Source organism: Chironomus tepperi, unplaced genomic scaffold (assembly GCF_022539635.2).
Source record: "Chironomus tepperi strain 1889 unplaced genomic scaffold, CSIRO-AGI_Ctep_v1 contig_364, whole genome shotgun sequence".
NCBI classification, from domain to species: domain Eukaryota; kingdom Metazoa; phylum Arthropoda; class Insecta; order Diptera; family Chironomidae; genus Chironomus; species Chironomus tepperi.
Window position 1 is genome coordinate 2400523 of NW_027226486.1, and position 14658 is coordinate 2415180.

The 14658-nt window shown below is 30.9% G+C and overlaps 2 protein-coding genes across 4 annotated transcripts in view; one reads left to right on the forward strand and one right to left on the reverse strand.

The window, feature by feature from the left end:
- The window catches only part of LOC139095554 (uncharacterized), a 132974-nt gene that overhangs the window by 48078 nt on the left and 70238 nt on the right, over positions 1 to 14658 (reverse strand). The gene's annotated exons all lie outside the window — the stretch shown is intronic.
- rdx (BTB/POZ and MATH domain-containing protein rdx) overlaps positions 1 to 14658 on the forward strand; it is a 79046-nt gene that overhangs the window by 28863 nt on the left and 35525 nt on the right. The window contains exon 2 of one of the 3 annotated variants that reach the window (XM_070646555.1): positions 2511 to 2774. In XM_070646555.1, the coding sequence (XP_070502656.1) occupies positions 2767 to 2774 (8 nt within the window). In that variant the 5' untranslated portion in view covers positions 2511 to 2766. Of the gene's footprint in view, positions 1 to 2510; positions 2775 to 13133; positions 14237 to 14658 lie in introns of those variants that run through there. The other 2 variants (XM_070646554.1, XM_070646553.1) reach the window with 2 other exon arrangements.

A 14658-nucleotide genomic window follows, 5' to 3' on the forward strand; every position in this document is an offset into this window, starting at 1 on the left:
CGGCTGGTGTACTTAACTTATTTTGTTGTTTTTGCTTCTTTGTGCTTCTTTATGAATGTCGTCCTTTTGAAGAATTATCGTCAATACCCATGAGATTGTTCTTTAGCTAGATAAAGAACCTAATCATTTCAGCCACTTAAACCATACTTATTCTCCTATTTTCAGACAATTCAATCTGATAATATATCCAAAGATGAGATTTCCTTGTGTCTACAGAGACTGTGATTTCCTTTGCGGCGAAACAGCCTATGTGTGTGAATTTAAAGGTCAAGTAATTCCTGAGGGGTGTCAAATAACGCCTTATGGATCATCTAATGGATGCTGAAGATGAGGAGAGAAACAACGACGATGTCATCGGTGTTATATTCAATAAATGCATTATATCAAAAGTACCTCAAGGACTCATTAAAATCTTCCCGAATTTAAATATTTTGAGTATTTGGGATTCGTCGTTGAAAATTGTCACAAAAAATGATTTGGTTGAGTACAAGAATATTAGGAGAATTGGCTTTTGCGAGAATAAAATCAAATACTTGCCTGGCGACTTGTTTGAAGGATTTGAGAATTTAGTAGAAATTGCATTCAATGGAAATGAGTTGGAACTTATCGAACCAAATATTCTGGATGGACTTGATAAGTTGAGCGTTGTGAACTTCAATAACAATCCAGCATATGATAAATGCTTCTCGGAATTGGCTAAATTTGAACCGAATGCAACATTAAAGGAAGTAAAAAATCAGCTTTACAGTCGCTTCTATAAGGAACATAAATATATTAAAATTTTACATCAAATTGAGGAAGAAAATGAAGTTTTAAGGAAGTCAGTCAAGTTACTTCATGAGGAAATGTTTAACATACAAAGTAAGGATGATGGCATGGAATTGGACATCAAAAAGTTCCTTCAAGATGAAAATTTCAAAGATTTTCGCATCCAAATAAACAATCGTGAGTTTTTAGTCCATAAATTCCTGCTGGCTGCTCGAAGTCCATTTATTGCTGATAATTTAAGAAATAATCCAGATATGAAATTGTTACAATTAACTGATATTTCTGAAGCAAGCTTCGACATAATATTAAAGTTCCTTTACACTGATGAGCTTCCAACTGATGAAGGAATATGCTTTCTGGATTTTTTTACTGATGCTGGAACGTTAAAGATCAAAAAATTGATGGATTTTGCAGCAAAAAAGATCATCACTTTGATTGAAACTAAAAATGCATTGGATATACTCAAATTAAGCAATAAATATGATCATGAGGAAGTACAAATGGCTGCTTTTGAGAAGATTAAGGAAGATTATCCAAAAATTGAGTTTAAGAATGAATGGGCCAAAGATGTTGATACTGTGATCAAAGTTATCGATGCATATAAAGTTAAGGAAGAAGCTGTTAAGAAAGCTGAAGAAGATTTTAAGAAATTAGTTCAAATATTTTAAATTTATTTACGTTTTTTGTCATTTTAACGTCTGTTAATTGTTTAAATCTTTTTATGTCCATGGAAATGCTGGAAAATCCTATAAAATGTTAAAAGTTAAGCTCTAACCTCAAAAATATACAAAAATTCAAGATCTCGAATCACAGATTGATGTCGACTCGAATTTTGTATGGAAAAGTGTTGAACTTACGTGCCAAAGATCCTGAATATCAGGTCTTATGACGTACTCTTGTCTTTGCAATGTACAGAGCTTGAAAGTCGACTAAACTCCATCCAAAATCTGAGTAGACTTCGAGTTCTGCCTCAAATTAACTATTTTGATAATCACAAAAATTCAATATTACAGCATTCAAAATAAACCTACAAGGATACTAGCCATATGCTCCAATCAGACAATGTCGACTGCAAATAGTTAACTTTCAATGACCAACATGTTGAAGATGAAGAGACAGACAAAGCTTTTTAAAAAAAGTTATTCAGTTTAAGGTCATCATAACTTTTTTTTTTAAAAAAGAAATCGGCTCTTTGCTTGCCACCATTTTCATTACTATCGCTGTGTATCGGATATAGTTCATTTAAAAAAAAACATAAAATGAGATAAATATTGACATAAATGCGATGTTTTGTGTGGCTTTTGTAGCTTCACACCTTTTGAAATATGTTTTCTTTTGTTAATGATGATGTCTCATTGTTATGCTGCAAATGTTGAGATAGTGGATAATTTAGTGCTGTGTATGATTGCATCAACAATATGTATTGCACGAGAACTCCTTAAAAATTTTACAATTGTGACTTATCAGACTTTATTTATTAATCTCATAAGGCACATAGTAAGTTAAGCGTGCCAATTTGAAATTTTTTCTCATTTTTCGTTAATAAATCGTATGTGGGCGTTGAATATCCTATTCAGATGTTATCCAACTGTGTCGAGAAATCTTACTTAATTTCACTTCACAATTATCAATAATGCAAAACTTTCACAATACCTGAACTTATGACAATATGTGGAAAATTAGCGAATATGAAATCTTGGTGACTTTAACTAAATTTCATCTTATTTTCTCTTTATTTACAGATCATTTGGATTAAGGACTTCACATCGTATATTAGGAAATATATCATAAGACATACTTTTTTCGACATCCATTAGACATTAACATATGAACAAATGTTTATCGTGACATCAAAAACTTAAATATTAAAGATAAAAAAAATCAAATTATCTTCAACAATTGTGTCGTTGTAACCTTCAATAAATCAAGAGGTGTCAAGATTTGACGTAAAACGTGTAAAGAGCTCAATATAGAGCCTGATTGCTGCGGTGGTTGTAAATGATAAGGTGAGTAATTATTTGTATTTTTATGTGTTTGTTATGGATTTATGGAGTAACACTCAATTATTGTGAGGATTTAGTTTATTTGAATATTGAGATATTCGGTTTTGAGGGAAATTCCAAAACAGGTTTCCACTTTTCTGGTGATTTTGACCGATTTTGAGACTTAAAATGCTCAGATTACGCTACTAAATTGCATATTTAATTCCAAATTCTTGCTATGAATTGAAAAGACTTTTACCGGTCATTTAAGATTCAAATGATTCAAATCCTTACAATTTAAATACATGATTCTCAAATCTGAATTTGTTCAATAACTTAATTTTCCGTTGACGCCAAACTGAATTCGCAATAGTTTGTTAAGAACTGATTATTATTTGTATGAAATGTTATACTTCTCAAGAATTAGCAGAAAAAATCTCATGTAATTAATTTTTAATTCGATTTCGTTGGCAAACCTCGTGATTTTTGCCATCTACAAAGTCAAATTTAAAGTGTACTTCCGTATCCTAAATCCTCACTGATTACTCTGGACTATACATGATCATCCCATTGTTCAGATCAAGGCTTCTTTGATGTTTGAGTTCATTATTCCAACTTAGAGTTCATTCTTCAATACACACAATCACATTCATAAGTCGATCAATTTCTTAACATTTATGTCCACATTCAGCGGTATAACAAACGTGTTGATGCTCTTTAGTTATGCACTCTTTTTCTCTGAATTCTTAATTTATTACCGTACAAAATGTACAGTCGTGCTATTAAAAAAAGTGCAATAATATTATTGTGACTTGCAGACAATGAACCGCAAAATTGCAAAAGAGAAGAGAAGAAATAATTTTTTATTGTTGCTCCTCACTGCACATTTGTAACCCAACGAATGATAATTTTCTCTGCATTAAAAAAAGTTATAGTTTAAATATTGAAATTTTTTTTTGCCGTCTTCAATGCGTGCATTATTGTTAAATTGTCTTTTTAATTTTCATTCATATACAGACCGAAAATTGTCTGGACAGAGTTGCAAATCAGGCACCGGGCATGGGTAAAAACCGTACAAATTCTTGATCATTTGTATGGTTTTTTAAGAAAGATCAGTTGCATTGCAGGCAAATGTCACAGACAAAACCGTACAATTTATTAAGATTGTGTATTTTACAAAACCATACAAATTACAAAGAAAATGGACGGTTTTGGTATGGTTTGTTTAATTCTTAATAATTTGTATGGATTTGCAACTCTGCGTCTGGATCTCTCTTTTTTATTTTTGCGATCCATCTCCGATGTGCTTCAGAGCTTACATCCTGTATGAACTGAAAATTGAGCATAATTTTTTTTATGGCTCTTACCATATCGTAATGTGAAGCATTGAAATTGTTTGTTATTTTTTTTCAGTCCTGGTATTGTATATTTATGTTACGAATTACGATGCGATTTTTTTACATTTATTAAAAATAAAAATGAGACTTTGTGGAAAAAAGTAGGTCACAAATGAAGTACCTATATGTGTTGTAAAACCCTTTTGTTATGCTCTTTATTTCTTTACATTCGCTTGAATTGAAAAAACAAGTTCCACATTTTTTATGTCGACAATTCTAAAGGCGATATATATGTTGCAATGCTTTTCGAGAATTTAATTTTATTTAATTGGCAATAATTAAAAAACATGAATAAATTTATTAAATCAGTACGATATTTGGAACAGAGTTGCAAGACAGGCACTTGGCATAGACAAAAACCGTACAATTTCTTAATTGGTTTCTTAAAAACCATACAAAATATTAAGAAATTGTACGGTTTTTGTCGGTGCCAGATTTTTGTTTTGGAACTTTTCTTACAAAACCTTACAAATTATCAGGAAATTGGACGGTTTTTGCCTGAGTCAGGTTTTGCAATTTTTTGCACCTTTTCTTACAAAACCATACAATTTATCAGGAAATTGTACGGTTTTTGCCTACACCAGGTGCCTTTTATGCAACTCAAATTTGGAATGTACATGCTAATGGTCTTACTCCAATTTTGCTATTGTTTAAATTTGCTATATTTGTACTCATGTCATTTTATAATCCAATCGACTTAGCAATTGATACATTTTGCCTACAACATGTTATTTTCAAACTAAAATTGCATCAAACTCAAATGATTTAGAAGTTTGCACGTACACAAAACTATAGTCATTCATTATACAGCATTTTAATGCAAATACGGAAGTTTTGATCAAATCGATTATTCAGAAAAAAATAAAATATTATTATTGTGATGTTGTTTCACCTCATTGGTAATGATGAATAATTAAAATGCAATCAAAGTATGATAAAAAGCGATTAAAAAGCTTCCTATAAAGGTATGCATGCAACAATAGGAAATGTCGTCAATGTGCTGGGTGCACTCTATTAATAATTTAATTTATTTTTTCTCTCTGATCTTTGAAGTTAGTCAATGAAAAATGTTCATTGATACTTTTTCTCAGTTCTCTTTCTCGATTGAGTTTTTGTGTTTTTCCGAGTTGCACAAGTTTTGGAAGTTGCAAAACAGACACCTGTGACAGGCAAAAACCATACAAATTCTTGATAATTTGTATGGATTTTTAAGAAAAACAATAAAAGTTACCAAGAATTTGTACGGTTTTTGCCTGTCACAGGTGCCTGTTTTGCAACTCTCCTATGTATATGAGTCCTACCCTACCCTACCCTAGCGCGGCTCCAATTCTAAATAGAGTCGATTCAACTCATGTCGAATTTTCCATGTAAAATCCGAGTCGACTTCGAACTCTGGCTTGACCCTGATCCCTCCTGTCTTCTGACCATGCCCCTGCTCTATGATGCCCTCTGGTTGTTTCACTAATTCATACTAAAATGGATGACGTCGACTTTATTCGCATTTCTAAATTGAAAACTAAAATTTCCCGCTCGGGTTTTTCGTTTTCATTAATTAAAGTTTATTGCAATTGCGGAAGTAGATAGAAAAAAAGAACCTCAAATTAAATGTTCAAACAGTAGATTAACTAAACAAATTTAAGAATCTTATGAAGCGTGATCATGAGACTCAATCACTCAGCAATTACCTCAATTTTAAACGTCAATGGAAGTACATAATGTTTGAGTATAAAATTAGCGAGAAATTCGACCTAGGGTCATTTCGTGTTTAACAAATTTGACAATGACTTTTTTTTTTTTATTTAATGCAAATTCAATGTGCTTGATAATTGATTAATGAGGCATTTTTTTGGCAACGGCAAGGGCGCTTGACTTTGCAAAATTTAACTTTTTTTTTTGTTACTACATCATGACATTACAATGAAACAATAATAATCTTCAACACGGACTCTTTTTTTGACTTAACTTCCTTTACTGCTTCAATTCAAGGATATTTGATTCTAACATGATTAAAAAACTGAATGAACACAAGTACATTGTGTCATTTCCTTGATTTTTTATTATGCCTCATGTTGTAATATTTTTGCATTCGTGCTTGATCAATAAAATTGAGCTTTTAAATTATGCTGAGTGGTTTTTAAGCTAGTTGAGTAGTTTATGAAGAGATGTGAGAAAAATAAACTTGTCAGGGTGACATTTTTGGCTGATTTTCATTAAGTATGTTGGAGTAATAATTTGTTGCAGTGACAGTTGAGTAGATGCTGGATTGTTGATGTTAAGTTACTGTGGATTTTAGTTGGGAATTGAGTCATACTTAACAAGTTAGGTTAGATATTGATGATGGAATATGAGACACAATTTTCACTTCAAGTAAAGATGTGACCGATTTTATATTAGTAAGCTGAAGTTGCATGGTGGCGTGGTGTGTCGCTCTTCTAGGCATGATTCCAGAGCGACACAATGAGGGTCCTTACATGAGGCACCCGTAAAAAAGGATTGAAATCATCGGTTAAGATACCATGAGGCCAATTTTGCGTCTTACAAGACCGGCGACGTAGTGGTCCTCTAGCGAGCTTGTCTCGTTTAACTAACTTTAACCCTGACTTAACTAGCGGTAGCCTTTAAGATGCTGCTCTAAATCTGTCCCAAGGTCCAAATGGTTTATTTGAATATTTTGTCAATATTTCACTATAAATTTTTAACTTCCTGGCGTTTGGATTCATTTTTATCATTTTTGATTTACTTCCAAAATCCTGCTTTAATCAGGACATTGAGAATTTTTGACATTTAACAGTATTTTTGGTGACATTTTTGAGTGTTAACGGTGTTCGCGTGACATTTTTTAGCTGCTGTAGATGCAACATACCCTCTGACATATTTAAATATTGCCAAAATATCATACTTAATTACTTAAATCCGTTAAGGCTGCTTTTGAATGTTATTTTTTCATTAAATAAGATGATGCGAAAATAAAGAGTATGAAAAGGCTAGCATGACCAATTTAAAATATACATCCATATTATTATTGCGTGTATCATAATAAGACGATGATGTAAAAGATGAGTACAAAAAAAGTGAAACTTCATTTTTAAAAGCGTTATAATTTTCTCTATGAATATACACATTTGAAGTGAGAAGCATTTACTGAATGCACTTTATGCATGAAACTAACGAGTTATGCTGTCTTCCTCTCATTCGCAATGCAAAAAGTTGAAATGTATCGAGACACAAAAAAAAAACGAAACGAAATCATGAATATTTTAGTAAAGTAACTCATGTAATAATTCTACTGCTAATTTCGAAAGGCAACAGAAGAAAAGTTTCAATTTTTAAAAAGTCGCAAAACGCTCAACGTTGTGAAATAAAGAAAAGAAAATCATGTCACAGTTACAAAAGAAATTCCATAGAAAAAAGCAGGAAGTTAAGCATATATTGAGATTATTTTCACTCACTTAATGATGACTCGCTGATGTATCTTTTCAAAAAGTAGCTAACTATAAACTGTATATAAAATGTAATAAGCAGTGTGAGCCGCCTAGAGTTATAATAATTTGCATATTATTGTATATTTCACTTTATTTTATTTTAAATAAAATCTGTCTGTTTGACGAGGGGGGTCACAATGAGACGTAAAGAATTGGAACAGTTTTGAAGTAAATTAAAAAGTTATTCTTTTCTTTTTTGGGGTCGTTTGGTAGTTGCGTTACGTAATGCAAAAAGGGAGGAATATGGGTGGAATGTGGTTTGAGTATGATATGACGTACCCCAGACAGGGTAGGTGGAGTTTTGGGTTCAATTTGCATCGGACAACCTTCCTCTTCCATATGTCACAAAACGCGAATAGAAGGAGTGAGGGGATGTGGTTTGAGCAGGATATGACTTACCCAAGGCAGGTAGAGGGGAGTTTGGGTTCAATGGGCTAGGCCCTCTAGATAAGATTCTTGAAATGACATATCCCAGGCAGGGTAGGGAGTTTTGGGTTCAATTTCGATCGTGGTCTCATTCTCGGTCCCAGTTTAATTCCTCTTGCTTGTTTCCCGTCTTGGACTTGTTCTCAGTCTCGAAATTCTTCAAAATCGAGACTTAATTGAAGCTTTACTCTGGATCTGTTGTTTGAACGAAGTGAGGTGTGGTGCGTCATGAAGTAACCAAATGACCCCTTTTAGTACGACGTCCTCAAAACAGTTGATTTACTTATTATTTTTTTTAAAAAAAGAAAAGTTCATCGTGAAGAGAAAATGAAAATTGCATGTACTTTTTTCCTTTCATTTCTTTTTTTATCTAATTTCAGTGAAATGCTCTCTTTAGATTAGAGTGCATTTGCAAATTTTTATTTTTTTTCACTACGATTTGAGAGGTGAATAAATTGCAATTTCTAATAAAGAGAAAACAAAGAGAAATTTGTATTTATTTATTTAATTTTTTTTTTGTTTTGTTAAATTGGATTGAAAAAAATATTTTTTTTTAAAAAAGCCATTTTGCTCCATATCGCCACATTTGTGCATGAATTATTCAGCATTATACATACGTTTTAACACATAAAGCTTGATTGTGATGTAAATTTTGAATTGAGTTCAATATCTTTAATTTTTGTTGGGTTAGTTATGAAAGTAAAATTTACATTGAGGTGGTCAATAATGAGTGTGTTTGTCTCATATGCCAGGTGTCCATTTAAATATTTGTAAAATATTGGGGTATTATTAGTTAGTTTATAAAAGGTCAATTTTGGAATATTGAAACCTTAATTTTTGAAGAACTAGTTAGATAATCTTTCACACAAATTGTGGTTAGGTGCGTTGTATTGATATACCCTGGGTCATGTACACCGTACAGAGTTGGGAGGAACCAAAACTTCCATATAATAGATGTGGCTAGGTCTCCTAAAATTGAATTGTAACTCATGAAATACAGAAATAAAATAAAAAGATTGTGGTTTTTTTTTTCATTAAAAAAAACCAAAATCTAAAAGACACAGACACTGTAGACCTGTTTAAGCCGCGACACATCTTGTCTCACTGCAGTGTAGACAGCCAAACAGTCACATAACCTCTAACACCTTCCACTTTAACGTATGCGCTAAAAAACTAAAACATTAATAGATCAAAGCACTCATGTCTTAATTTGCTGATGTTGATTACCTTTATCCTTCGACTATAATTTAAATGAAAGTAAAATAAAACATTTCTGTTAATCACGCCATGATCTTTAAACGAATTAGCGATAAATTGTTCATTGACTTTATAAAATATTAATAGAAACCACGAAAACCATGAAACTTCGTCGTTATACAGGACAGTAAAAACTGTCAAAAAATTCATAATTTAATTTTTGTGACTTAATTTCATAAAAAAAAATTTTTTAGGACACTTGCTAATTTAAAATATAAATGAAATAAATTTCCATATTCAAAATATTAAAATAAATTACTTTAACTACTTGAAAAAAAAAAAAAGTTTAAAGGCGGCAATTTTGCAAAGCAACAGAAGAAGAAAAATAATAAAAAAAACACTTAAATAAGTCATACAATGTGGTTCAAAAAGCAATTCAATTTTCACTCATTTTGATTCGCTCTAATTTACATATTGGACAAAAAAAAAAAATCTCTTCATTTAAAGGTTTCGAAAAATGTTAACGCACTGACTTGTGTAATATAATCTTGATAAATCTGTTTTGGTTTGCTTTAGTGAGAATTTCTTCACATTGCTCATTTAATAAATTAATTTTTAATTGACACAATTTTTTTTTGTGTTTTTTTCATAGATGGTTGGGTGGATTTAATTTATTTGATATTTTATCCTGTTGCTGAATTGCTGTCGTATAAATGTTTTATGATTGGTGATAAAAATTTTTGTTTTTGATGATTATTGACATTTTATTTTGATGTGTGTTTTTCTGGATAAATGTTTTTTTGGATGTCCTTTAGGATTGTTCACTTAGGGGGCGATTATCTGTTGCGTAACGCGAAAATCAGCTTGATTTTGAATCTAACAGTCACAGACACCTAAGTGACACTGTTTGTCTGCTGCATCCATAGAAAATTTAGTAAAAACGTTAGACTACATAAAATTCCTAACTAGTCAACCTTATGAGACATAACCTCAAAATTTAACCACATCCTACCAAAAAATCCACAAACCTTTGACTCATAATAACTCAACATCCTCCATGAGTAACCAAACAATCTCAATGACACAAAATTAATGCCTTCATCCTCATATTTAACCTGATATCCTTGGTGCACCCATACAAAATATCTTATGATAATATTTATCTTAAACTTTGTTGCCAAAATTAATATTTGTACTTTATTGTTTGTTGTCAAGTAACTTCTCTTATCAGATAAATTTTATCTTAATTAAAAGCTCAAAAAAATACCTATACTAAAAAAATTGTGTGAAATGCTCGATTCATGATGCGGTTTTAAAAAAAAACTTAATAATAATAAAGAAGAAAATAATAATTTTCAATTTCATGCGTATGTGTCGTAAGACACAAGAGAGGCTTTACTATTTGAAACAAAACTTTCAATTTCACTTTTTATTTTTTTTTTCAAAAGTTTCATTTTTTTCTATGTTGCCTAATTCAGTTGAAAACGCCAAATTTCTAAACGTTGAAAATAAAACAAAAACTAAGTTTTTAATACTTTCGACGAAAAAAAATGAAAGAGATATTTTGATTATGTTCAGGAAATGCCAAACCGAAAAATATATTTAAAAAAATAATAATGGAACTGTTGTGTGTGTATCGTGAGAGTAGTGACAGCAAACTAAGGTTATGTAATACTTTCAAGTATGGCACAATTTTCAATTAAGCAGTAGCGAAACAAAACTCTTATTGAGGTCTGTGAATTAAAAAAAAAAATTACTCTTCTTCTCTTCATGCTGTTCATGTTGAGTGAGCGCTAGTTTTTGGATTTTGGGTATTGTTGGAAAATTTGTGGTTTTTGAAGACTTTTTTTTGGTATTTTATCTCTGCTTAAGAAGTTTTCCTTGGAAAGAGAAGGATGCGTTAAAAAGGTTGGTGGGGTTGACAATGAAGTTTTCGAACATAATTTCGAACATAATTTTGAACTTTTTGAACTATGATCCAAATTTTTCGAATCAAATTGCAACGTTTCGAACTTAATCTCGAAGTTTTTAATTGAATTTTGAAGTTTCAGATCTAATTTTGATGCTTCGAAATTTGTATTAGAGTTTCGAAATTAATATTGAAATTTTCGAACTTTGTTGAGACATTTCGAACTTAACTTCGAAAATTTTTAATAAATTTTCTAGTTTTCGAACTTGATTTCCAATTTTTCGATTCAAATTTCTAAATTTTCTTGTTTAATCCCAACGTTTTCGAACATAATTTCGAAATTTTTCGAACTAAAATGTCAATAATCAATAAAACACTCAGCAACGATTTTCACAATATCCATACTTCCTATACACAGTAAACATCACAACCAAATGACCCCCCGCTCAACCAATTTTCGTTAATTTCATTTTTAATAAAACAAAAAAAAAGCAATTTTGATCGCATAAGAAAAAAATTGGAACGACAACATAGCATGAAGAAATAAGAATCACCAATTTCGATACCGAAATAGATGGAAAAAAGAAAGAAAACAAAAAAAAAATCAATTGACGTCAAAAAAATTATAAATAGAAACTAAACTTTCGTCTTTCTGACACAAAATGATAAGAGCTTATTACCTGTTTAAGAAGAATCCTAATGTTATAAGAGGACCAAAGGATATGAAAGTGGAATGAGAAGAGAAAAGCTATGTTTATCCGAATACATTTTCTTATTTCCCGGTGGTGACGTTTGTGGATATTGAGCATAAAGAAGGGAAAAATATATCTGACACGTGCGATTTTTCTCTTCAAACACAAAAACATTCTCTTCTTTTGTGCGCACAGAAAATGTCTTTTGTCAATTTTTTGTGTTGTTTGCAAAAATTTAAAGAAATTCCACAAACACTTGTCGTGAACTATAAAGTGATTGATGTCTATCAACTCGACTTTTTGTTGCTTATGGATAAGAAAAGTCTTTTTTTACTTTCTACAAATTAGTATCTCGTATTTCATTAAAATCGTTTACATCTTCTTACCCTCTTTTTTCTATTCATTAATCGAAATATTTTAATACTTTAAACTTTCGTTTCATTGGCATTTTGCTCACTTACTCAGAGATGATGATGATTCTCATAGAGAAACAACTTTCTCATGTACACACGAATAATCGTGAGTGAATGCTGTGAATCTTTATGTTTGATTATTTTGTCAACCTATATTTACTGGTCGTACAGATCAAGTGTTATCCATGGCCTCCCTCAGCGCCTGAAGCTGGTTCTATCGCTGGGTACCGCTTGCGAATTGCCGATTCCAAGTGTGATACTGTTTCTATCGACAGATGAGCTTTATCAACCTATATTGTGCATAATTGAATTTTATCTATGAGAGCAGTCACAATTTTACATTGTAATCAAAAAACCGGAGACATTAATTGCTTTATGTGTCCATGTATTATTGCTTGTTTCGCGGTTCATTTTTCTCCTTCGCCTGAAGCGCGTTATATTGAGTCAAGGGCTGTAAAAAATTATTTGCAATGCGATTTCCCTTGTTTCGTTGCTTTGCTGAATTTCTCTCGACTCTCGGAAGGAAAAAAATATTATTTTTTTTTTTTTGTATGTGTTGATGCGAATATGAAAGGGAATTAAATAACGTTGAAATAAAATAAAAAAAATTGTTGCATTGAGCTTCGCTCTGAGAGACACAAGAGAGTGTGCCTCTCAAATTCTCATGTATTGTTGCTCATTTACAAATACAGTCGTTCCATTTTATGTGTGTGAAGGCGAACACAAAAAAAAAAACGTGAGGGAAACATTTGCTCACAAACGAAATCAGTTTTAGTTGAACCATTGAAGCAGTTGCGTCTATCGCGTTTATCGTGGTAAAAAAAGTATTTTTATCATATAAAAATTTCTCCTGCTTTTTTAAGTTTTTTATTTGTTTTTACAATAAAAAAAAAAATAATTTTTTAATTCGGATAAAATAAAAAAATTTGTAAAAATTTTTTAAGTTAAACTTGTTATTTGTGAAATCAACAAAAAATCCTTGACATCAACAAGAAATAAGAATCTGATTCTTTAGTGTCCTTCAAGCTACTCCGGCGCTACTGTTTCAAAATAATAAAAGAATTCTGGATAATTTGTGAAATAAAAAAATTTAAAAATTCAAATTTTTGAGCAAAAAAAAAAAAATTAGAAATCTTCAAAGTGATTCCAACAAGACACGAATAAATTGCGAAAGAAAAATAAAGATTTTTTTCTCTTTCTCGCTCTCACATATAAACTAAAAACCTTCTTTTTTCACGATAGAAAGTAAAGCAACCACAGAGAGAAGTGAATATTGCGAATAAATACAATCAAACAACAGAAAAAAGCGATTCTGAATTCTAATCCGGAAAAACCTTGATAAAATAAATATATATAAATCGCATTACCTACTACAGACCAGCAACTGAGAGTAATAATCTATATACACAAATATATATACATAAAAAAGTGAACGAGTTAGTGTCAATATCATATTCTGTCAATGATGATAAGTACTTGAAATTAAAGCTAAAACAAAATAAAGGAAGTAAAAAAAAAACCAAAAATTAAATTTAAGTGATATCAACCGATAGTTTAAGCCTTAAAGAGAAAGGAAACGAATATAAAAAAAAAGTGTTTTTTGTGAAAGTTATCTCGGCATATAAAGTCAGAGAAAATCAAAAAAATATATAAAAAAGTAAAGAAATAGTTTCAAAGTGAAATCTACAAAAGAAAAGTGTATAAAGGAAATTGATTTTACATGTGTGACGATAAACGATTGAGGAAGAATTTTATAATCAAAATAACTTATTTTTATTAATGATTAAAGGAAGTCGGTCGTGAAAATCAAAAATTTGAACAGTGGGAAAAATTCATCGAATTTTTCCACGACAACCAAAAAAACTTTAAGTTTTTTTTAAATTTTCTTTTTACCATTTTACCCGTAAATTAGCCAAAGTGGATACTCTGGCACTCTCGGGGTTATCGCATGTTAGGATGGCTCTGGCAAGGTAAATTATTAAAATCAGCAATTAATGACAAAAAAAAAGAGAAATGAAATGAGAAATATGTCTTCATAAAAACTCTTACTTTCACTTATCATCATCATCATCTATGTGGCTTTGTTTAGTAGTTGTGTGTAATGATTTTCACACATTCGTGAAAGTTTTCCAATTTTTTTTTATACTCAATATGATAATTTTCTACGAAATTTCTTTTCCAAGCTTTGTGCCTGTCGATAACTACTTGCACAGTTTCAAAACCATCAGCTACATAATATTGTTATACATAACATTATGGCAAAAAATTAGTTACTGCACAAAAATTTAGTTGAACAGTCATGGTTATTTGAAAAAATATATATAAATGCTTCCTGATTGCTCACTCAGAGTAATTAGCATTACGGTTGAAACTAACAACAATTTAAATGATT